Here is a 22,791-nt window from a genome sequence, read left to right as displayed (position 1 = left end):
CCAATTCACCTAACCTGCACATCTTTTTGGGTTGTGGGGGCGAAACCCACGCAGACACGGGGAGAATGTGCAAACTCCACACGGACAGTGACCCAGAGCCAGGATCCGAACCTGGGACCTCAGCGCCGTGAGGCAGCAATGCTAACCACTGTGCCACCGTGCTGCCCTAATGTTGTGATGTTGAGGCAGAGCACAGTGACCCATTTGGATTTCTCCTGCCATGTGATTATGTAGAAGATCCATAGTTGTGAAAAAGTGCCTTCACTGTGGTCCCTGGTCCAGTGGTTGCATTGTCGCCATTTGTGTTACATAGAGTCGAGGGTTAAAACTGCAGCACTGAGGGAAGGCTGCACTGAGATCCTGTTTGCCTGTTTAGCTGGACGCAGTTACCAGTGTCGCTATTTGAAGAAGAGCAGAGAAACCTCTTGGTGGCGTGGGCCAACATTTCTCTCTCAGCCAACACTGCCAAAAAGCAGGCCATCTGGGTCATGTTCACATAGCTGCTTGTGGAGTCTTGCTGTGCGCAAATTGGCTGCTGCGTTTCCTATATTACAAAAGTGACTGCCCTTCGAAAGTGCCTGGTTGGCTGTAAAGCCCTTTGGGACACTCCGAGAGGCAGTATGTGGCGCTATACAAATGCAAGTTCTTTGCTTTCTTGACTGAGTGCTGGCAGCTGTTCCTGCACTTGGGCCTTCACTTGGTGTCTGGATTTTAAAAAGTGCGGCTTCACCTTTACTCGGTGTTTCAGTCTGCGGAGTATCGTCCTATATTTGGATCCACATCGTGTTCAAACCAATTTTATGTCATTTTTGAAGTTCTGGCAGTTAGGGTTCTTTGAGTGGGATGGTGCAGGCTTCTAAACAGATTGCGGGGGTAACACCAGGCTAGGTTTTGTTATAGAATGGCAGGATGGTATAGAAACAGGCCATTTGCTGCCTATGAGGCTCCACCTCCGTTACTCTCCACATCCACCTTGTCTAATCCTAATCCGTGAAGAGATAATAGAAATGTCCCAACGGTGAATATCGTGACAAAGATGAGGTCATTTTAAAATTGGTGCAATGTGGTGGGTGGGGGTCACGTTTGACAGGCAGCTGCCATTTAGTTTCTGCTGGTGGAGTCTTGCAGTTTGCTCAGAGTCAGTCTATATGCATGTTGTATCTGGACCTATGGATAGTGACGATAGAGGCTCCAACCTTCTTTTCAGTACATGGGTGACCAGGAATCAATCCCGCTCTTACCCCCTACCATTGAAGTGCATTGGAAGCATTTGCAAGTTGAGACTTCATGGGCTGGATTCTCCGATCCCCGACGCCAAAATCGCGTTTGGCGACAGGGTGGGGAATCCCTGATGACAACCGAATCGGGGGCAGCACCGCTTTCGTGATGCTCTGCCCCTGAAAAGTGGCGTACGCACGCCATCTCGACGGTGTCAGGACATTGCCTGAGGCCCGCGGCGGAATGCTCCACCTCCGAGCGGCCGCGTTCCCGACGGCGTAGGACACTCATGGTCTCATTCGTCGGGGGGGGGGGGGTGCTTTATTCGGGGCTGGGGGCACTCTGGGGGGACGGTCCAGGGCGCGTGAGCCGGCCGAAAGGGTGGGGGTACTATTTTTGCGGTCTGGGTCCGCGGGCTCTGTCCGCCGTGATGCGCGGCGCTGCCGTGTGCATGCACAGCCGCGGACCCGGCAATGCTCCGGGCCATGTCAGCAGCTAGGGCTGGGAGCTTGAGGCTGCCTGGTTGCTAGCACCCCCCGGAGCAGAGAATCAGTCGCCGTTTTGCACCAGTTTTCCTGGCGTAAAGCACCACCGTTTTCACGCCAGCATGGGGACCTAGTCTCCCAAACGGAGTGCAGCCCCTCACCTTTGACTGCGTTATAAACACACCTTCCTTGGGTGCGACCCGAACCCAGAGCTTCGCCGAGGCAGAGACAGTACCCACTGCGCCATGCAACCTTTACCCTTGGTTCCTATATATCTAATATTAAGTTACCCTAGTTCAGTGACTGACTGTTAAAAATATTTTTAAGATTGAGACACCAAGGTGAAGGGTCCCCAAGTCCACAGTGCATGGCACCAGCAAAGTGTGAGACAGGAGATGGGATCAGTCAGTTGGTAGGTCCGTGCCCCCAAGATTGGGTTTTAGAAGCTGATTGATTTTGGAGGAAGGAAAGAAGGGTGCACGCTATGTGGACAAAGAGGCGTTTGCCTTTTAGAGTATGAAATAATTGAAAGTGGAATGAGACAGCACGAAGCTTATCCCTGCTAACACGGTTCACAAACCCACGTACAGGCTCCATCTTATTGGAGGAATTGTGTGTGGAATGCTGGGGCACATTCGGGCAAAGAAGGCGAGAAATTCTGTCAAGATAATGTAACGGTGTTGCTGTATCAAGTCTTTTCTCCTGTTGTGGAATAAATCTCTTCTTTTCCCTTTTTGTGTGTTTAGGATTCCCCTGTGGGGCGGAGTATTAATAACTATTGTAGACACGTTTGTGTTCCTGTTTTTGGACAAATATGGTAAGTTTGGCGGGCTACATGAAGGGTAATGAGTAACAGAGCAGGGTGGGGTTCAAGGGTGACCTGGACACAGCAGGGCAGTGACCGTAAATGTTTAAATGGGTGTGTCAGGAACTGATTAACTGAACCCATGCATCCTGGGGAGTGACTATGTGCCTGTCAGTGTAGGGAGAGTGATTGAAATTAGCTGTAGTTTATGGGTTAGTTGATGAGAAGCCTGAATTTCGATAATGTAACCGTCAAACGTGTAACTGGCTGGTGATCTGAAGTTTTATGGTGATCGTACAAACGATCGCACTGCCAACATTTTATGCCATCAAATTGACAGAACCAGTTGTGTACAAGGGAGCAGTTGCTTGTTGAGTTCCAGTACACTGAGTGGGTGGTGCCAAGGGATGGCTGGCACCCTGTACGACCAGACCTAGAGTGGCATTGCAGGAATCTGGAGAGATGGTCCTGAGATCTCATGAGGAATATGTTGGACAAGCTGTGACTTTGAGATTGCAGAATGCTGTCAGGCGAAGGAAAGTCCCTCTGTTTCCGCCATTAATTCGCGGGAGAGAACAAAGTGTCGGTGGCTGATACGACAGTAATGCAGGTGCTGGGAACGCTGTGAGTATATGCCTGGAGCTTGGCCTTTATCCAGAATTTGGCCTCCAGCCCTCTGATATTGTTGGGAGAGTCACTGAACTAAGCTCTCTGAAAAGAGATATGAGCTGTGTTTGTTCCCTGCACTTGGATGTCTTCATTCATGTTATGCTGGATGACATCGTGAGGAACAGACTTGGAGCATCTGCTGGGGATATTTCAGAAAGTTTGTGACACTTTCTTTCTGTCGGTAACATTGCATTTTAGGCAGACTCACCAGAAGTGTCATGGGCTCTCCCATCATCTGGCTGACCCAATGTAATATGGTCATGCGTGCCCCAATTGTGCTGACGGCTGAAGCAGGCACTTTGGGTATTTTGATTGGAAAATGCAGTTGAATCTTATCTGTCTCAATAGATGCCAACTCCAGCTTGGACACTTCAGGACTGAGCTGCGAAAGTGCGACGGGCTCGTTGGTCTCTTCATTTACAGGAAAATGCTGTATGAGACACGAGTCCAAACTATTCCTTATGCTTCAGAACCTCCAGGTGAATAATAGAAGTGCTTCCTCTGGCAACTTCGACAACCAAGATGTGAGAAAGGCATCCTTGTTCTACGTTGACCTGTCAATTTGCCGAAACCCTTCATATCTTGATTAAGCATTCAGCGATTAGTAAGCCTGGTTCGTGAAATGTTTCTGGTACCCACTCCAAGCCAGAGAGCTCAAACTCACCTTTGTCAATTGTATAGCGATCAATTCATGACTATCCTCCTCTGCCTGAACGCCGGTCCAACCAACAGTGATCACCACCATGGACAGGGCATGGAGGCAGGTCCTAAGTCAACCTCGGCTGGAGTGAGGATCGAACCCCGTCCTGTTGGCGCAGCCAATTGAACCAACCAGCCCCTCGAGCAATCCCGAGTTCCTGTAACATGCACTTTAACATGTATGTTGTAGTTTTGAGCTATGGACGATGATGGTAGAGGCTCCAATTTCTTTCCATCAAATTTCTGACCAGGAAAATCTCTCACTTACCACCTGCTACTGGTGCGCGTTAGGTGGATTTACAAGTTGGTACTCCCCCATCTGTCTGGCCGCGTAATGAACACCTTCCTTGGCCATCGAGTTCTGGAGTGGGACTTAAACTGGATCTTCTGGCTCTCTGCACCGCAAGACCTAACTGCCGTCCTAATGGGGTGTCTCCAAGTTAATACAGGTGTTGATTAAACTTGGAACAAAGTCACCTCTCTTTGATGTACTCTGCAATCCAGTACCTAGACTAAGCAGTTCTCTAGGCTGTTGTTGAGGGCAGTAGCTTTGTAAACTCTTAAACATACTGCGGAAAGCATGGAAGAAATGAGACTGTTCCCCTGAATCTTGCATAGAATACAGAGAGAAGCTCAGTCCCGGTTCTCAAAACTCTTTCATTGCGCAAAAGTGCTGCTGGAATGTCTATTTCATCTCTATGCATCCCGTCATTACAAACAGCATGCAAGTTGCTTTGCAATACCTTTGTACAGGGAGCGAGGTTGACTGAGTACGTGGCTTTGTTGGTGCTCTCTAGCATTTGCTACCCTGTTCATTATTGTGTGTTTCCAGGACAAGACAGTGTGCAGCCAGAGAGAGGATAAGGGCAGGTGGGATAGCTGCAGTGTTGCAGCAACCCGTGCAATGTGAGGGTATCAGAATTTAAGAATTCGGAGCAGGATCAGGCCATTCGGCCCCTCCAGCCTGCTCCGCCATTCAATAAGGTCACAGCTGATCTGATTGTAACCTCGCCCACAATTTCCTGTCTGCCGTTCCCCCCCCCCCCCCGCCGGCCCGAGATTTCAAAGATTTAACGACCTGAGAGAAGAATTTTCTCTGCCTTATATGGGCGACCCCTTATTCTGAAACAGTGCTCCCTAATACTAGATTCCCCCACAATGGGAATCATCCACCCTGTCGAGCCTCCTCAGAGTTTTATATTTCAATAAGATCACCTCTCATTCTTCTGAACTCCAATGGGACAGGGCCACAACTTGTCCACCCCTTCCGTATAAGATGGCCGATCGAGTCAACCTTGCTTCCAATGTAAGTATATCTCTCCCTTCAGTAAGGAGACCATAACTGTACAGAATATTCTGGGTCCAATCTCACCAATGTCCAACATAATTGCAGCAAGACTTCGTGACGTATACCCGGATCTTCTCTCTCTCTCTCTCTCTCTCTCTCTCTCTCTCTCTCTCTCTCACTTTCCTCCCCACCCCCTCCCCTGACACTTCCACCCTTGAAACCCCTCACGTTCAGACACTCGTTGCCCTTCCTTAGTCTGTTAAATTGACCATATTTGTCCATAAGCAGTTACACAACTGTGTCTACAATAGTTATGAATACTCTGCCCCGCAGGGAAATCCCAAACATGCAAAAGCGGAAAAGAACAGATTTATTCTACACAAGGGGAGAGAAAAAAATTAACTTGCAATTTGCTTTGTCAATCTGCATGATGATTAAAATCTCCCATGGTATTGCAGTACTATTAAACCACCATTATTTCTTGATTTCTACTCTGTTCCACAATGAAGTTACTGTTTGGGGGCCGAGAGACTACTCCCGCCCGTGACTTCTTTCCTGCCATTTCTTATCTTCATGCAAACTGCTTTACATGTTGACCTTCTGAACCAAGATAATTTCACACCACTGTATTGATCTCCTCCGCTACCAACTGAGCTTTTCCTCCCTCCTTTTCCTTCCTGTTCTACCAAAACGTCAAATAGCCTTGAATATTCAGGTCCCAGCCCTGGTCACTTTGCAACCATGTCTCAGTAATGATGATATCATACTCCTTTTATTGCAATTTGTGTGATCAATTCATCCATTATTTTATGAATGCTGCAGATAAGGGTGGCGCAGTGGTTAGCACTGCAGCCTCACGGCACCAAGGACCCGGGTTCAGTCCCAGCCCCGGGTCACTGTCTGTAAAGTTTGCACATTCTCCCCGTGTCTGCGTGGGTCTCACCCCCCACAACACAAAGATGTGCAGGGTAGGTGGATTGACTACGGTAAATTGCCCCTTTAAGAAAAAACAACAAAAATTTGAATGCGGCAGATAAATGGCCATTAATTCTGTAATTTTACCATTTTTCCCAACCCTGACCCTATTTGCGAGCGCACCCTTCCGTTGGTATGTTCTGTCCATTCCTGTGACATTCTGGTTATCATTGCCCTTGTTGCCACCCTGCTCTATTGCCCTGTCCTTACTTTGTTAAACCTGAATCTCCCCTCACTTGAACCCTCCCCCACTAAGTTTAAAGCCCTTCCATTTCTCCCACACCAATCTTTGCATTCAACTCTCTGATCCTATTTCCACTCTGCCAATTTATTCGTGGCTCAGGTAGTAATCTGCTTTTTAATTTAGTCCCTAGCTGCTCGTGCTCCTTCATCACAACCTCTTTCATAATCTTAACTATGTCGTTGGTGCCCACGTGAACCACAACAATTGGATCCTTTCTATTCCGCTCCAAGTTCCTCTCCATCTCCGAGGAGATGGCTTTTACCCTGGCACCAGGCAGGAAACACTTCAGGACTCGCATTCTCGGCTGCAGAGAACCACATATATCCCCATACTGCTACTTTCTTCCTTTATTCCCCCCACTTGGCCCCTATATCATGGTGCTGTGATCAGTTTTCTCATCGTCCCTGCACTCATCATAGAATTTACAGTGCAGAAGGAGGCCATTCGGCCCATTGAGTGTATATCGGTCCTTGAAAGAGCACCCTACTTAAGCCCACACCTCCATCCTGTAACCCAGTAACCCCATCTGACCGTTGGACACTAAGGGACAATTTATCACAGCCAATCCACCTAACCTGCACATTGTTGGACTGTGGGAGGAAACCGGAGCACCCGGAGGTAACCCACGCAGACACGGGGAGAACGTGCAGACTCCGCACAGACAGTGACCCAAGGCCGGAATCGAACCCGGGTCCCTGGAGCTGTGAAGCAGCAAGGATCTTGAATCTGTTGGAGGCCCCTGCAGTGCATCTGGATCGCCACATCTGCTTCACTCGTAGTCTCTCCCTCCTGTCTCTGACCAGGGACTAAATTTGGTTTACCAAATTTAAGGAGTTGCCAGAATTATTCCTGAAACAGTGTCCTGCTTACTTACCCCCTTCCTGATGGATTGCAGTGTCCAAAGCTCAAACTCCAGCTCATCAACTCTGAGCAAAAGATCCTTGAGTTGCTGACACTTACTGCACCACCACTGGAACAGGTGTGGTTGCTGTGGCCCTCACCAGCACCCACATGCTACAGCTGCAACACATCACCTACCTATTTAACCAACTTGGTTTCAAGTTTAGATATACCCATGCAATGATTATTCATAGTTATATTAAGTAGTTTAACTTGTTAAGTTATAACTTTAATACTAATATCTCCCTGGACCTGCTTTAAACTTCTGCCCCAGCATAACAGAAAAGAAAACCTGAAAACTCACCAACTAATCACCTTCATGCTTACATAACTAAAGCCTCTGGACTTCAGTTCCCAGGTTTGCTACCTCTTGCTCCCTCTCTCAGACCACAAAGACCAGAACAGCACCCTTCCCCTCCATGTGCCCAATTTCCCTCCAATTCTGAAGTTCAACGCTGTGTCTCGCAGGACTCCATCCAGCTGGCCTCCATGCTACTTTGTGCATTAACCGATTCCTCCTGTATTTGTGCTGGTTGGAATTCCAAAGACCCGAGTCAGATCCTGCTGTTCCTGCCAGAGGCTATTCCTATCAGATTTGATAAGCAAGATGGTTGGCGGCGACACTGCACTTCTCTCTCTGAAGAAACACCGAACATATTGCGTCCGTGTAGCTTTCTTGTTATCCAGCTGGCAGGAGAAGGGGCAATTAAGGTTTCCTGTCAGGGTCGTCTCATCCAGGCCCCTGCAAGTATTGCGCTCCCCCCACCCCTTGCAATCATGGCGTCAGCCACTTGCTTTACATACGAACAAACTTGTCTGGCAGATCTCTGCTGCAGTATTTTGGAAGGACCCTGTCGCTTGATGCCATAGTGACCTACAGAGCCACCGGGAAAGCTGTCCTAATCCTTCAAGCTGGTCTGTTCTTCAACCTGCCGTGGACAACTAAGCTCAGCCATCTCTCCTGCACAAAGTGAGGCAGCAGTCGCATGTCTGACAGACCAGGTAGGAGTGGCACAACTTGGAAAATATGGCATCTTGGGTATCGGCGACAGAGAACACGAACGCCGGTGGTGTCACCTCTTTACCGATTCCCGGGTCCCAAAAGGATTTCCATCCTGTCAATTCTGCAGCTTGCACGGGCAAGGGGGAGGAACTATAGACCGATCCAGAGAGCAGAAAAATGTATATAGGATCAGTTAAACAAAGGACAAAATAAACCTCTCTGTATAATAAAGGAAATTAGCGCGGGCAAGAAGAATGTGATGTATATATACAACTGTTCATAAATATGAGAAATGCCAATAAAAAGATTTTTTTTAAAAAGAAAAATTCTGCAGCTTGTAACGCCACAGCAATCGCAAAAGGTGCAGTCTGGCCAAGAAACTGGCTGCTTTAGCAAAGAAATACACAAACGATTAAAGCACTGCATGTTCAACGCAGAAGCAGATAGTCATTGTGTGTGTGGCGGGGGTGGGGAGACTGGACTGCTCACTTCACACCAGCAGCCTTTCAGTAAGGATGATGTTGGCCGGAGCAAGTCAGTTTGATTGAGCAGACATGCATATGCACCTATTTTGTACCTGAGCTCCAAGGGAGGAACATTGCTAAAAGTTGTGCAATTCTGCATTGGACCTGGGTCCTCCTTCTGACCCATGCTGTCTCATTTTGCCCATCAAAATTGCACCTACCAAACCTCAGCATGCTATGATTGCGTGCATGGTTTAGCTCAGTTGGATGGACAACTGGTTTGTGATGCAAAGTGATGCCAACAGCGTGGGTTCAATTCCCCGTACCGGCTGAGGTTATCCATGTCTTCTCAACCCTTGCCCCTCGCCTGAGATGTGGTGACCCTCAGGTTAAACCACCACCAGTCAGCTCTCCCCCTCAAAGGGGAAAGCAGCCTATGGTCATCTGGGAATACGGCTACTTTACTTACAACTCAGTAATAGCCAATGTCTTCCACAGTATTGTTGAATTGATCAAGGTCTAAATCCGGAGGTCATAGGCCCCACTTGAGCAGATAATCTTGGCTAACACCAGGGCAGTATCTTCTCAAGAGGTGCTTGCCCTTGGGAGTGACTTCAAACTAAAGCACTGGAACAGATTTAATTCCAGGTCCCACGTTATTATTAGTTGGAGTGTAGGGAGTTCCCCTGATGTCCTGGCCAACATTCTTCCCTCGACCAAAAATCTCACAAAAGTATTGTTAAACTAGACATTGTTGTTTGTGGGACCCTGAACTCAGAATGATCATGATGTGGAGATGCCACCGTTGGACTGGGGTGGGCACAGTAAAGAGTCTCACAACACCAGGTTAAAGTCATTCACCTGAGGAAGGAGCTGTGCTCCGAAAGCTAGTGATTCGAAACAAACGTGTTGGACTTTAACTTGGTGTTATAAGTCTTCTTAAAATGATCTGCATCTTAACCACATTTTAATGTAATTTCCTGGGAAATATTTTGAGATGTTTGGGATGTGATGAGGTGCTTTATAAATACAAGTCTTTCTAACAGGAACCCTCTGCTTCCTTCAGGTTTGAGAAAGTTGGAAGCTTTCTTTGGTTTCCTCATTACAGTTATGGCAATTACGTTTGGATATGAGGTAAGAGTAAATTAATTGTCAAGTTTCTTAGAGAGCAAGAGAGAGAGAGCGAGATGTACCATCTTCTCTATCGCTCATTAGCAGAATCTACAATGCAGGCTGATAATCCCAAACTGATTCTAAACACGTGGATGGTCTTGTTGAGTTCAGATACCATGCCTTCAGCATCACCAGGCAGGATTTGTGCACCAGGAGAACACACGGGCCACAAAGCATGGGTTCAAATGGATCATGGCCCCCGTCATGCTGGATGTCTGCTCCTTGTTGAGCACTAATCCCATGCCTTGATCTCCAGGGGGTTGTGGTGTAATGCCGAATTATATGGCTGTACTTAGCACTATCATGGGAGTTCTGTGCAGTACTGCAGCTTTGATGTATCCTGGCTGCCACAGGCTTTTAAACCCACGTTTGGTGGAGGATTGAAGACTGGCTGCATAGTCTAGGCTTGAAGATTGAGGCGATCTAATTGAGATGTACCATGATGATTACAGGAGTTATTAATGACAAGCTATTTCCTCCGATGCTGTGTATGGGGGGGGGGGGGGGGGGGGGGGGGGGAAGAGTACAAAAGGAGACTAAATTTTTTAATTAGACCGAGGTCCTTCATGGGGTGAAGCAGTTGTTCAGACATAGGTTAATGGAAATCTGGATCTCCCTCTCTTTCTCTCCTCTCACGCTCTCTGTCTCCCTATGTTGCCATGTTCCATTTAACTGATACATTTACAGAGCGTAATTTTCAACTCTCTCTTAAGATAACACTCTGGCTCCTTCACAGGGCCTATCCCTGCTATGTTGTGCTCCCTTGATGAGGTCCTACAGTGTGTACTGAAGAGGAATGATTATGTACTGTGTAGATTTGTCTTCATTTCTTTCATTATCTGCATCACCATATCACAGTCCCACCCATCTGTCAGTTTAACTTCCAAGTCGAAATGAACTGATGCAGTTGCACAGGTTCCCTAGGTTTCTATGACATGGGAGTAGGAACAACACGGCCCATCTTCAAAGCCATTACAGTTTTTTTTTAAAGTATTTTTATTGGTTTTTAATTTTAACAAATAACCCAACAAAAATCACAGGAATGGTCCAGCTCAGCACACGCAAGAAGCCCACAACGGGGAACAGGAGAACAGCAATAGAATTGACTCTGTGCAATCATTAGGCTTAACTTGATGCCCCTATACGTACCGCCAGAGAACAAGGGGAGACGGATAAAGCCATGCAAACATTGTAAAATGGTACCCATGCTGCAATTGCTCGCAACGGCCGCAAGACATCACGATAGATTTTTCGCGCCATTTTTGGGGAGCACACCTGAACACATCTCCCTCAACTTCCAACAGCACCAGAGGCACCAATACCACGCTGTAACACCCTCCCTTCAGATACCAGAAGCGTCTGTACTCCTGTAGGAGCCAATCACTGGTTCTTGAACCCCACCATAACAAAAATCAAAAAGTACAAAGAAAATACACGAGAGCCCCAGTTCTGGAAGGATGTTTTAAACTCTGAGACAAAGGTGTCAATACCCCCACGACACCCAGCACCCAGCCGGCCCCTGCACTTCTCTAACCGTACCCAAGGCTGCTCACCCATGTGATGAGAACAAAATAACCCGTAGGGCGGAACGCCCAGATAAACCCAAGGGCATTAGACACATGCACTGTATGCCTGCAAGAAGGGGTTCAGAGCAGGGCTGCCTCAACCGAGCCAAAAACATTTCCTCTCCATGGAAGACCCACCTACAACGAGGCAGACACTCAGGAAACCGCTATGTAAGACCGCCCACAGGAGGGAGCCTAACTCCTCCGTGAAGCCTACCCCCAAACCGAGGAAGGAATCCGACAACGCAGAGGCATTGCATACAAACTGTCACTTCAAACCGAACAGGGATAAACTGACCACACCCAGGCATATCCCCCCCCCCACCTCAACCACCATTCCAATAACCCTAAAAATGCCAAAAAAGAATCGGAAGGAACCCAGTCCTCTCCAGGATACAGATCTGCCTGGACCTTCGAAGGAGATAAGCATGGATTTTCAAAATTCAACGCAGCAAAGACAAAAAAAAAAAAATGCAAAATGAAAACCAGATATAATTAGCTCTAACTAGGGGGCTATCCTCAATCTAACCCTGCCACCCACAACCGCACCAACCCTCCACCCATCATCCTGCCGTGGCTCCACTATAAATGAGATAAGGGACATCTAAAAACGCACTTTCTCACGGATGCAATGATTACAGCACATAAAACTTTTTAAAAAAGGATAAAGCTGTGCACAAACCACATATTACTTTCCCAATTCAGTATGCTGTTGGCTAAATCAGGATAACAAATGAGCCTCCCCCTCGTGCTCAAACTTTGCACACCCTTGTCAGGAGTAAAAACAACAACAACATTAAATCACAAGGGAATAAAGTCCAGGATTATTGATGGACTGCAGGATAATAACACCATCCCACTCACCTGCAACACTGTCACTGCAAGCTGGGCCCCATCCCAGCCACCTCCGACCACCTCAATCAAACAAGGATTCTCTCGGATTGACCGCAGTCCTTTGTCACCTAACTCTGACCAAGATTATCCAGGATCAAGGTACAAGACATTTATCCCAAAAATAGAATAATTGTGGAATATGCATTAGGATAAAATAAAGGATTAAAAGATGAGCAGAGTGAAAGCTTGAGAAAACGCAGCCACTCCCACACTCACATCACATAACCCCCACCCACCATTACAATTAATGCCCAGGTTAATAACTTTTATTGTGTCTTCAGGATGCATGTCATTTGAAATGAAGATCGGTAGGTAACCATTCTTTCAGGGTACAGTGGTTTGGTTTCTTCATTACTAAATTGTGTTTCTCTGACCCACAGTATGTAACCGTGAAGCCAAATCAGGGACAGTTGTTGAAGGGGATGTTTGTTCCCTACTGTGAAGGCTGTGGAACCCGTCAGTTGGAGCAGGCAGTTGGAATTGTTGGAGCTGTGATCATGCCCCACAATATCTACCTCCACTCTGCCTTGGTCAAGGTGAGATTGTGTGTATTCTTATATTTGGATCTCTTCAAATTTCCCTTTTCCATATTCCAGATAATTTGAAGTAGAGCCGACTTGTTACATGGTGATAAATGACTGCCCGATACTTGCAAATGTTTCCCATCCTGCTTCCACTAACTTGTTAGTAAAGCGGAGAAAGGGGTGGCATGGCATCTTCCCCTGTGTCCTTGCCCATTTCCTGCCAAAGTGATGACTGACATGGCCAGAGGACATTCAGTACATTCACCCAGGCAATGGTCACTATACTCACCCGCAAGGGCGGCACGGTGGCACAGTGGTTAGCATTGCTGCCTCACGGCGCCGAGGTCCCAGGTTCGATCCTGGCTCTGGGTCACTGTGTGTGTGGAATTTGCACATTCTCCCTGTGTTTGCGTGGGATTCACCCCCACAACCCAAAGATGCGCAGGGTAGGTGGATTGGCCACGCTAAATTACCCCTTAATTGGAAAAAATGAATTGGGTACTCTAGGGGCTGGTTTAGCACACTGGGCTAAATAGCTGGCTTTGAAAGCAGACCAAGGCAGGCCAGCAGCACGGTTCGATTCCCGTACCAGCCTCCCCGGACAGGTGCCGGAATGTGGCGACTAGGGGCTTTTCACAGTAACTTCATTGAAGCCTACTCGTGACAATAAGCCATTTTCATTTTTCATTACTCACCAGCGTACTGGCAGTGGTCGCTGCGTTCACCCGCGTACTGGCAGTGGTCGCTGCGTTCACCCGCGTACTGGCAGTGGTCGCTGCGTTCACCCGCGTACTGGCAGTGGTCGCTGCGTTCACCCGCGTACTGGCAGTGGTCGCTGCGTTCACCCGTGTACTGGCAGTGGTCGCTGCGTTCACCCGCGTACTGGCAGTGGTCGCTGCGTTTACCCGCGTACTGGCAGTGGTCGCTGCGTTCAGCCGCGTACTGGCAGTGGTCGCTGCGTTCACCCGCGTACTGGCAGTGGTCGCTGCGTTCACCCGCGTACTGGCAGTGGTCGCTGCGTTCACCCGCGTACTGGCAGTGGTCGCTGCGTTCAGCCGCGTACTGGCAGTGGTCGCTGCGTTCAGCCGCGTACTGGCAGTGGTCGCTGCGTTCACCCGCGTACTGGCAGTGGGCGCTGCGTTCACCCGCGTACTGGCAGTGGTCGCTGCGTTCACCCGCGTACTGGCAGTGGTCGCTGCGTTCACCCGCGTACTGGCAGTGGTCGCTGCGTTCAGCCGTGTACAGGCGGCAGCGGGTGTGTTGCAGTCCTATGCACACTCGCATACATGCGCACACTTGCTTGCAGGGGCATGTTCATGCTCGCATGTGCTCGCACTCGTATGCACGTGCTGTCTCGCTTGCTACCTGTGCGTGGGTACTTGCACACGCACTTGCTTAGTCTTGCACAAGCCTAGACTCTCGTACTGCACACACCTGATTGTGTGTTCACCAGTCTACATACAAGAGTATAAAAGTGAAAGAAGTGTTTTGTTTGAGGCATCCATTACCTTTGCCGGTGCAATGCCACAATTTATACATTAGATTAGATTATTAGATTACATATGATTATTTCTGGTATATGTTTGCAATTTTCTGTAAGGTGTTGCAAGAAATCTAAAATTGATTGTCCCTTGTGAAAGTAATATAATGTAGGGAGCAGCAGATATGTGAAAGTGTACAAGCTGGATTGGTTGGGAACTCTGACGTCCCATGGAGCTGCCCCATTGCATTAGTTTTGGGTGGCCACAGGAAATAAATTAATTTACTTTCCAGTAAGTTTTAGAACTTTGAACCTGTATTAAATGATCTCAGGGCGGGGGTTCTTCAAGCATCAGTTGGCACCAAAAAAACATGCTTCAAACATGGACAAAAGAGCTGGGGCGGAATTCTCCGACCCCCCGCAGGGTCGGGGAATCGCCCAGGGCCTTTGTAAATCCCGCAACCACCGTGGCCGGAATTCTCCGCCACCCGGGAATCGGCGGGCCCCCCGCGGCAATTCTCCAGCCCGCGAGGGGCAGAAGTCCCGCCGCTGTCAGGCCTCTCCCGCCGACGTGGTTTAAACCACCTCTGGTGGCGGCGGCGGGAGCAGGCGTAGCGAGCGGCCCCCGGGATCCTGGGGGGGGGCGCGGGGCGATCGGACCCTGGGGGGGTGCCCCCACGGTGGCCTGGCCCGCGATCGGGACCCACTGATCGGCAGGCGGGCCAGTGCCATGGGGGCACTCTTTTTCTGCCACGGCCTCCATCGGTGGAGGTGGAAGAGAACCCCCCTACCGTGCATGTGCCGGGATGACGTCAGCGGCTGCTGACGCTACGGCGCATGCGCGGCCTCACGCAGGCCGGCAAAGGCCTTTCGGCCAGCCGTTCGCGGCGGCTGGTGTGGCGGAAAGGCCGTTCGCGGCGGCCGGCGGGGAGCCAAAGGCCGTTCGTGCCGGCCGGCGGGGCGGAAAGGCCGTTCGCGGCAGCTGGCGGGGAGCCAAAGGCCGTTCGCGGCGGCCGGCGGGGAGCCAAAGGCCGCTCGTGCCGGCCGGCGGGGCGCCAACCCCTCCGGCGCAGGCCTAGCCCCTAAAGGTGCGGAGACCTGATGCCGGAGTGCTTGGCGCCACTCCGGTACGCCGCGACCCCCCGCCCTGCCGGGTAGGGGAGAATACCGCCCCATAACTCCAGAGGTGAGGTTAGAGTGACTGCCATTGACATCAAGGCAGCATTTGATTTCCTCCCGAGCCTTTACAGGTTAGGCTGGATTGCTGACGGAACTGAAAAGGAATTTCAGGAGTCTTTTCTCTCAACCACTCGCTGCAATCTCTGAAATACCCGTGCTAACGTCTTCTCTTTCTCAGTCCAGGGATGTGAATCGAGCCAATAAGAAAGAAGTGAAGGAGGCGAATCGGTATTTCTTCATTGAAGCCTGCCTGGCTTTGTTTGTGTCCTTCCTCATCAACGTCTTTGTGGTCTCTGTGTTTGCAGAAGCTTTTTATAAAAAGACCAACGAACAAGTGGTGAGTGTGGAAATGATTGCATTCTCTCGGAAAAATGACCTTTACTGTAGCCATTCCCAAAATCACAGCTCCGTCACACAGGCATCAAACATTCCAGCAAGGAGACAGAGCAGTTATTCTATTTAATCTGTGCTAAAGATTTTCACAAGGACACAGCCAGTCTGACCACTCACTCCCCGCACCCTTTAATATCCCACCCAGTCTAATCCCACTCTCCCCCTCACTTCCCGCACCCTTTAATATCCCACCCAGTCAAATCCCACTCTCCCCCTCACTCCCCACACCCTTTAATATTCCACCCAGTCTAATCCCACTCTCCCCCTCACTCCCCACACCCTTTAATATTCCACCCAGTCTAATCCCACTCTCCCCCTCACTCCCCACACCCTTTAATATCCCACCCAGTCTAATCCCACTCTCCCCCACCCTTTAATATCCCACCCAGTCTAATCCCACATTCCCCCTCACTCCCCACACCCTTTAATATCCCACCTAGTCTAATCCCACTCTCCCCCACCCTTTAATATCCCACCCAGTCTAATCTCACTCTCCCTCTCACTCCCCACACCCTTTAATATCCCACCCAGTCTAATCCCACTCTTCCCCTCACTCCCCACACCCCCCCTCACTCCCCACAACCTTTAATATCCCACCCAGTCTAATTCCACTCACCCCCTCACTCCCCACACCCTTTAATATCCCATCCAGTCTAATCCCACTTTCCCCCTCACTCCCCACAGCCTTTAATATCCTACCCAGTCTAATCCCACTCTCCCCCTCACTCCCCGCACCCTTTAATATTCCACCCAGTCTAATCCCACTCTCCCCCTCACTCTCTGCACCCTTTAATATCCCACCTAGTCTAACCCCACTTTCCCCCTCACTCTCCACACCCTTTAATATCCCACCCAGTCTAACCCCACTCTTCCCCTCACTCCCCACACCCTTTAATACCCCACCCAGTCTAACCCCACTCTTCCCCTCACTCTCCACAGCCTTTAATAACCCGTGCAGTCTCGTCCTTCAATGGGGCGCCCTGAATCTAACTGGAGTCTTGTACAAGTGTAACGTTACCTCTTCCTGTGCCATCACAGGAGCAGGCTGCCAGACCTCCGGCTGTTTTGACCTTGGCACCCCCCCCCCCCCCCCCCCCCCCCCCCTACTCTTTCGAAGGCAAAATGAACCAGCTGAGAACCAGTTGGTTTGGTTCCTGTTCTCTCCAGGTTGCAGTGCCTGGTGACCCTATTTGCATGGACATTCGTGTCTGTGTTGTTCAGTACAAGTTTTAAGACATCTGACAGGGCTGTTTTTTAGTGGAAGTTGCTCTGTGTACATGACATGTTCTGTACAGAAACATCTCCCACCGTTCAGTCACTGAGTACAGCATGAACCATTAAAAACCATTCTGCTTTTCGTCAAAATATATGAGCTCACTTGCATATACTGTGCAAATTAGTATTGGGAGGCCTAAGAAGAGTCTATTATGGATTTTGTTTTTATGGGTCAGAAATGCTATTAACCACATTTGCTTCCCAGTTGGCCGCTTTCTGCTAATGAGGAATGTATTGGACAATAAAGCCTTTGTTCATTTGTTTTGATGAGTGTTCACCTTATTGTCAATCAAGAAGAAAAATGTTTGGGCTCCCCCTGATGGTTCAGTTAATAATTGCGACGCAGATGTTGTATTGAGCCAAGGGGGTACCAAATTCACTCTCTGCTGGGTTTATGACCTGAATTTGAACTGGGGTGTATTTGGTCACTGTATCGTGAGAAGGAATCCTGGCAGCTTTTCCTTTTTATTTCTGATCACTTCTTTTGATCACTGTCCCCACCCCTCCTTCCATGTCCCAACCCCAATCACCTCCTGTGTTCACTCATGGACTAAACTATCTTCCAATTCACTTACAGCTGCACTCTCAAAATTCCAACTGTCTAGGCCTTTGGCTCTCCGTTCACCACAGCATTTCTGCAGCTACTAATTTACTCAGCCACATCTTTACCTCCACCTTGGACGTCCTAGTCCCCCAGAAAACCATTACACCTCATCCTGTCCATTGCCCCTTGTCCAGTCCTCGTTTCCACTCCCTTGAGTCTAAGAGGTGCAAACTTGAAAGGATATGTGGTCCAGCCATTCACAGCAAAGTCTGACTGGGCGACATAAAATGCTGTCGGGCCCTGCTCATAATTCCAGGACCATCCTGGAATATAAAGACATTCCCCAGCTTTTCTCTACTGCAAAACGTCTTCTAAAACTCCTCTTCTGTGTCTCCTCCCCCTTCACCTCAAATGACAACTTTCAGGAGCTCACGGATTCTTTGTCACAATGATTGAGTTGGTTCGACCACCAGACTCTGGCCTGTCTGGCCAAACCTCCTTTAGTACTATCCTCTGCCCGGGCCTTGAACCCGTATCTGTCACTAGGTTCTCTCCTATCTCCCTCATGCCTTCCCCAAACTCAACTTTTTGATTAAACCAATCTTCTGTTCAAAGATGTGTAGGTTAGGTGGATTGGCCATGATAAATTGTCCCTTAGTGTCCAAAGATGTGCAGGTTAGGTGGATTGGCCATGTTAAATTGTCCCTTAGTGTCCAAAGATGTACACGTTAGGTGGATTGGCCGTGTTAAATTGTCCCTTAGCGTCCAAAGATGTGCAGTTTAGGTGGATTGGCCATGCTAAATTGTCCCTTAGTGTCCAAAGATGTACAGGTTAGGTGGGGTTACAGGGATTGGGTGGGGGAGTGGGTTTAGCTAGAGGGCCGGTGCAGACTCGTTGGGCCGAAAGGCCTCCAGCACTGTAGGAATTCTATGGTTCTGTTCCTTTGACCCTATTCTCATTCACTGCAGGCCCACCCAACGTCCCCTCCTGCCTCCAGTGTTGACTGATAGCAGAAGTTGTCTCCTTTATATCTGCCGTCATCACCGCTTTGCTAAAGAAAAACCAACACTTAACTGCCCCCCCCACCCACACCCCTGTCATTGTAAACTACCGTCCCATCTCCAACCCTCCTTGCCTCTCCGTAGTGCTTGAACATGTTGTCACCTCCCAAATCCGTACCCACCTTTCCCGAACTCCATGTTTGAATCCCTCCAATCAGGTTTATTCCCCTGATACTGAAACCACTCTTATCAAAGTTACAGATGACATCCTGTGTGACTGGGACAAAGGGAAACTTTCCTCCTTGTCCTTCTCTCCCTGCCCGCAGCCTTTGACACGGGTTGGCCACCCCATCCAACACCCTCTCCACTGTCGTCCAGCTGGGTGTGACAGCTCCCACCTGCTTCCATTCTTATCTATCTAATCGTAGTCCGAGAATCACCGGCAATGGCTTCTCTTCCTGTTCCCGCACCGTTACCTCTGGTGTCGTCGTGGTCGTGTCCCCCCCCCCCCCCCCCCCCCCCCAGGATCTATCCCTGACCCCCTCCTATTTCACATCGACGTGCTGTCCCTTAGTGACATCATCGGAAAGCACAGTGTTAGTTTTCACATGTACACTGAGGACAGCCAGCTCTACCTCACCCCCACCTCTCTCTCGACTCCTCCACTGTCTCAATGATCAGACTGCTTATCCCACACCCAGTACCGGATGAGCAGGAATTCCCTCCAATTAAATATTGGGAAGCCTGAAGCCATTGTTTTCAGTCCCTCCTCCAAACTCCATTCCCTAACTACCGACACCACCCCTCGCCATGGCAACAGTCTCAACTGACCCAGACTGTTCATGACCCTGTTATATTTGATCCCGAGATGAACTTCCGACCCACATCTGCACCTTCACTGAGACTTATTTCCACATCTGGAACATGGTCTTGCTCCACACGTGTCTCAGCTATCTGTTGCTGAAACACTCATCCATTCCTTTATTACCTCCAGACTCGACGAATCCAGTGCACTTATGGCCAACCTCCATGAACTTTAGGTCATCCCAGACTCTGCTGCCCATTTCCTTACTCGCACTCGGTTCTGTTTCCCTCCCATCCCTGTGCTCACTGACCTACATTGCCTCCTGGTCAAGCACTGCCTTGGTTTTTAATATTCTCATCCTTGTTTTCAAATCCCCCCATGTCCTCGCTGACTCTCCTCCGGCCCTACAACCCTCCGAGATCTCTGCACTCCTCTAATTAATTCTGGCCTCTTGAACATTCCTGATTTTAATCGCTCCACCATTGGCGGCCGTGCCTTCAGATGCCTGGGCTCCCACGCTCTGGAATTTCCTCCCTAAACCTCACATCCCCTCTATCTCACTTTCCCCCTTTAAGATGCTCCTTAAAATTTGACCACTTTGACCTAGCTTTTCATCACCCTACCTAATATCACTATATGTGTCAAATTCTGTTTTATAGCACTCCCTTGAAGCGTTTTATTTATGTTATTTAAAAATTGCTATTGTTGTTAATGTCTCGGGCCCAGGAATATTTGGGTCCATGTTTTTTTTTTTTAATTTAATGTGCCCAATTCATTTTTTTTGCCAATTATGGGGCAATTTAGCACGGCCAATCCACCTACCCTGCACATCTCTGGGTTGTGGGGGTGAAACCCACACAGACACGGGGAGAATGTGCAAACTCCACATGGACAGTGACCCAGAGCCGGGATCGAACCCAGGCCCTCGGCGCCGTGAGGCAGCAGGGCTAACCACTACGCCGCTGTGCCGCCCTTATTTCAATGTTAGTGCCCCATCTGTCACCTTGGCTGGCATTCGCTGACTCTGGAGAAGCTTGTGATGACAACTGGGACCTTTCTGATCTGGATGGGCCAGTGTCAGATTCAGCAGCATAGTGGCCCACTCAGTGTATTGAGATTGAACGGAGATCTTCTCTCCCACACTGGTCCTTGGGGACTCCCTGTGCCACATACTACCTGCAGCTGAAGGTTTTTGTTGATTAACTTCTCCTGGACCAACGTGAACACTTCACACAAGTTTTCACTACTTCTGGGCGGCACTCCGCTCAATTCCTCTGAAGTGGGGGTTGGCTGAACTCCTCTTGAGCATTCCCTAGATGGCATGGCTATGGGGAGGACGCAAAATTACTGAAACCTTTAACACCCTGAGGTGTATTGACAGGGTGGGTGTGGAGAGGCTGTTTCCTCTTGTGGGAGAATCTAGAACTCGGGGGTCACTGTTTAAAAATAAGGGGTCGCCCATTTAAAACGGAGATGGGGAAATGCGGGCGGTGAGTCTCTGGAACTCTCTTCCTCTAAAGGCAGTGTTTGTATAGTTTTAAGGCAGAGCTCGAGAGCTTCTGGATTAACAAGGGGATTAAAGATTTGGTTATCCGAGCGGGTGGGGGGAGGTCTGATAGGGTGGAAGAAGGGGCAGATTAAAAAAGTTGGTGGTGCAATGCCAAAGCAGTGGGAATTGGCCGTGTAAAGAAGCAAAGGAAAGTCGAGCAAAGACATGAGTGGTCGAATGAGCAGCTGCCAAAACAATAAAAATATGATTAAGACTGAAACATGGAAGGAAACTGTAATCCTCCATTTTCTTTCCTTTTGTGGAATTGAGCTGTGATCTGCAGGATGAATACAATCAGCAAGGTTATGGCCAGGCCATTGATATTGTTTTCACACTTTGACAAAATGTTTTTCTTTTTCTTAAAGCACGATGCTTGTTTCAACCAGAGCGGTCCATATTCTGACCTCTTCCCTCGGAACAATCAGACTTTGGAAGTTAATATCTACAAAGGGGTAAGTGGATGATGCGTTTAAACCAGATAAGAAGTGACATTTAACATGGTTATGGCTCCAGTGTTGTTTTCAAACAGAAAATCAGCTTAAAGACTTCAAAATGCACTCTTTCAGTAAAAGACAAATGAACTGTTTCTAATTGCAGTGTATATGTGATTAACTGAGGTAACCAGAGTGAAGGTAGAACTGTTCTGTACGATAGAACACAGTGAAGTGAATGTGGACCCTGTTATTAAAGGCTGGGCCCCAGTGCAATTATTGGGAATCTATGCTCAATTCATCTGATTGTCTTCATCTGTCACTTGCTCTCAGACTCTCAGTCTCCGTTGCGCACTCACTCGCTCTGCATCTCTATCACATCTGCCCTCTGTGTTTCCATCTTATATGGTCTCTTGCGTGTGAATGCCCTTTGTTCAGGCTTTGAGGCTCACTCATGCTGACACACTCTCTCCCAGGCAAACAAACGCTTGCTCTTCTCCTTGTCTATTTCTCTCTGAATCTTCTTTGCTGAAGTTGCACTGATTCCTGTGCGTTGAAGGAAGTAACGTGACGTTCTTCTGAGATCCAGAGATCTGTTCCCACCATCCAGTCAATGGCATCTTGCTGATTATATACAGCAGCCAGTAACAAGTTGGTCCGATAATCCTTCTGTTGTCTTTCTCTCAGGGCGTTGTGCTGGGCTGTTACTTTGGTGCTGCCGCTCTCTACATCTGGGCCATTGGCATCCTGGCTGCAGGTCAGAGTTCAACCATGACCGGAACATATTCTGGACAGTTTGTCATGGAGGTAAACGTTACTCTAGTATTTCAGTGTACGGGTGTCTTTTTTCTGTTGCCTTTGAGTTTTCTTGTCACCGTACAGATCTGTTTGTGCCTTGAGGAACATTCTGTGAGTCAGCGAACTAGATGGGCCTTGTAAGAAGTCTGACAACACCAGGTGAAAGTCCTACAGGTTTGTTTCGAATCACTAGCTTTCGGAGCACTGCCCCTTCCTCAGGCTCCTTCCTTCACCTGAGGAAGGAGCAGTGCTCCGAAAGCTAGTGATTCGAAACAAACCTGTTGGACTTTAACCTGGTGTTGTCAGACTTCTTACTGTGCCCACCCCAGTCCAATGCTGGCATCTCCACATCATTGATGGGCCTTATTATTGCTCACTGACCAGCTGCTGGGGTGAGGGGTTGCAATGTTGATTGGGGTGAAATAAGGC

At 48.9% G+C, this 22,791-nt stretch overlaps 1 protein-coding gene across 2 annotated transcripts in view; it reads left to right on the top strand.

Moving 5' to 3' along the window:
* The window catches only part of slc11a2 (solute carrier family 11 member 2), a 67,067-nt gene that overhangs the window by 30,135 nt on the left and 14,141 nt on the right, over nucleotides 1-22,791 (top strand). For both annotated transcript variants that reach the window (XM_038786355.1, XM_038786354.1), the window contains exons 7-12: nucleotides 2,450-2,520; nucleotides 9,817-9,884; nucleotides 12,763-12,918; nucleotides 15,744-15,902; nucleotides 21,499-21,585; nucleotides 22,252-22,371. In XM_038786355.1, the coding sequence (XP_038642283.1) occupies nucleotides 2,450-2,520; nucleotides 9,817-9,884; nucleotides 12,763-12,918; nucleotides 15,744-15,902; nucleotides 21,499-21,585; nucleotides 22,252-22,371 (661 nt within the window). The remainder of the gene's footprint in view (nucleotides 1-2,449; nucleotides 2,521-9,816; nucleotides 9,885-12,762; nucleotides 12,919-15,743; nucleotides 15,903-21,498; nucleotides 21,586-22,251; nucleotides 22,372-22,791) is intronic.

This window comes from Scyliorhinus canicula, chromosome 28 (assembly GCF_902713615.1).
Source record: "Scyliorhinus canicula chromosome 28, sScyCan1.1, whole genome shotgun sequence".
Lineage (NCBI taxonomy): Eukaryota > Metazoa > Chordata > Chondrichthyes > Carcharhiniformes > Scyliorhinidae > Scyliorhinus > Scyliorhinus canicula.
This window is presented reverse-complemented; position numbering and strand designations above follow the sequence as displayed.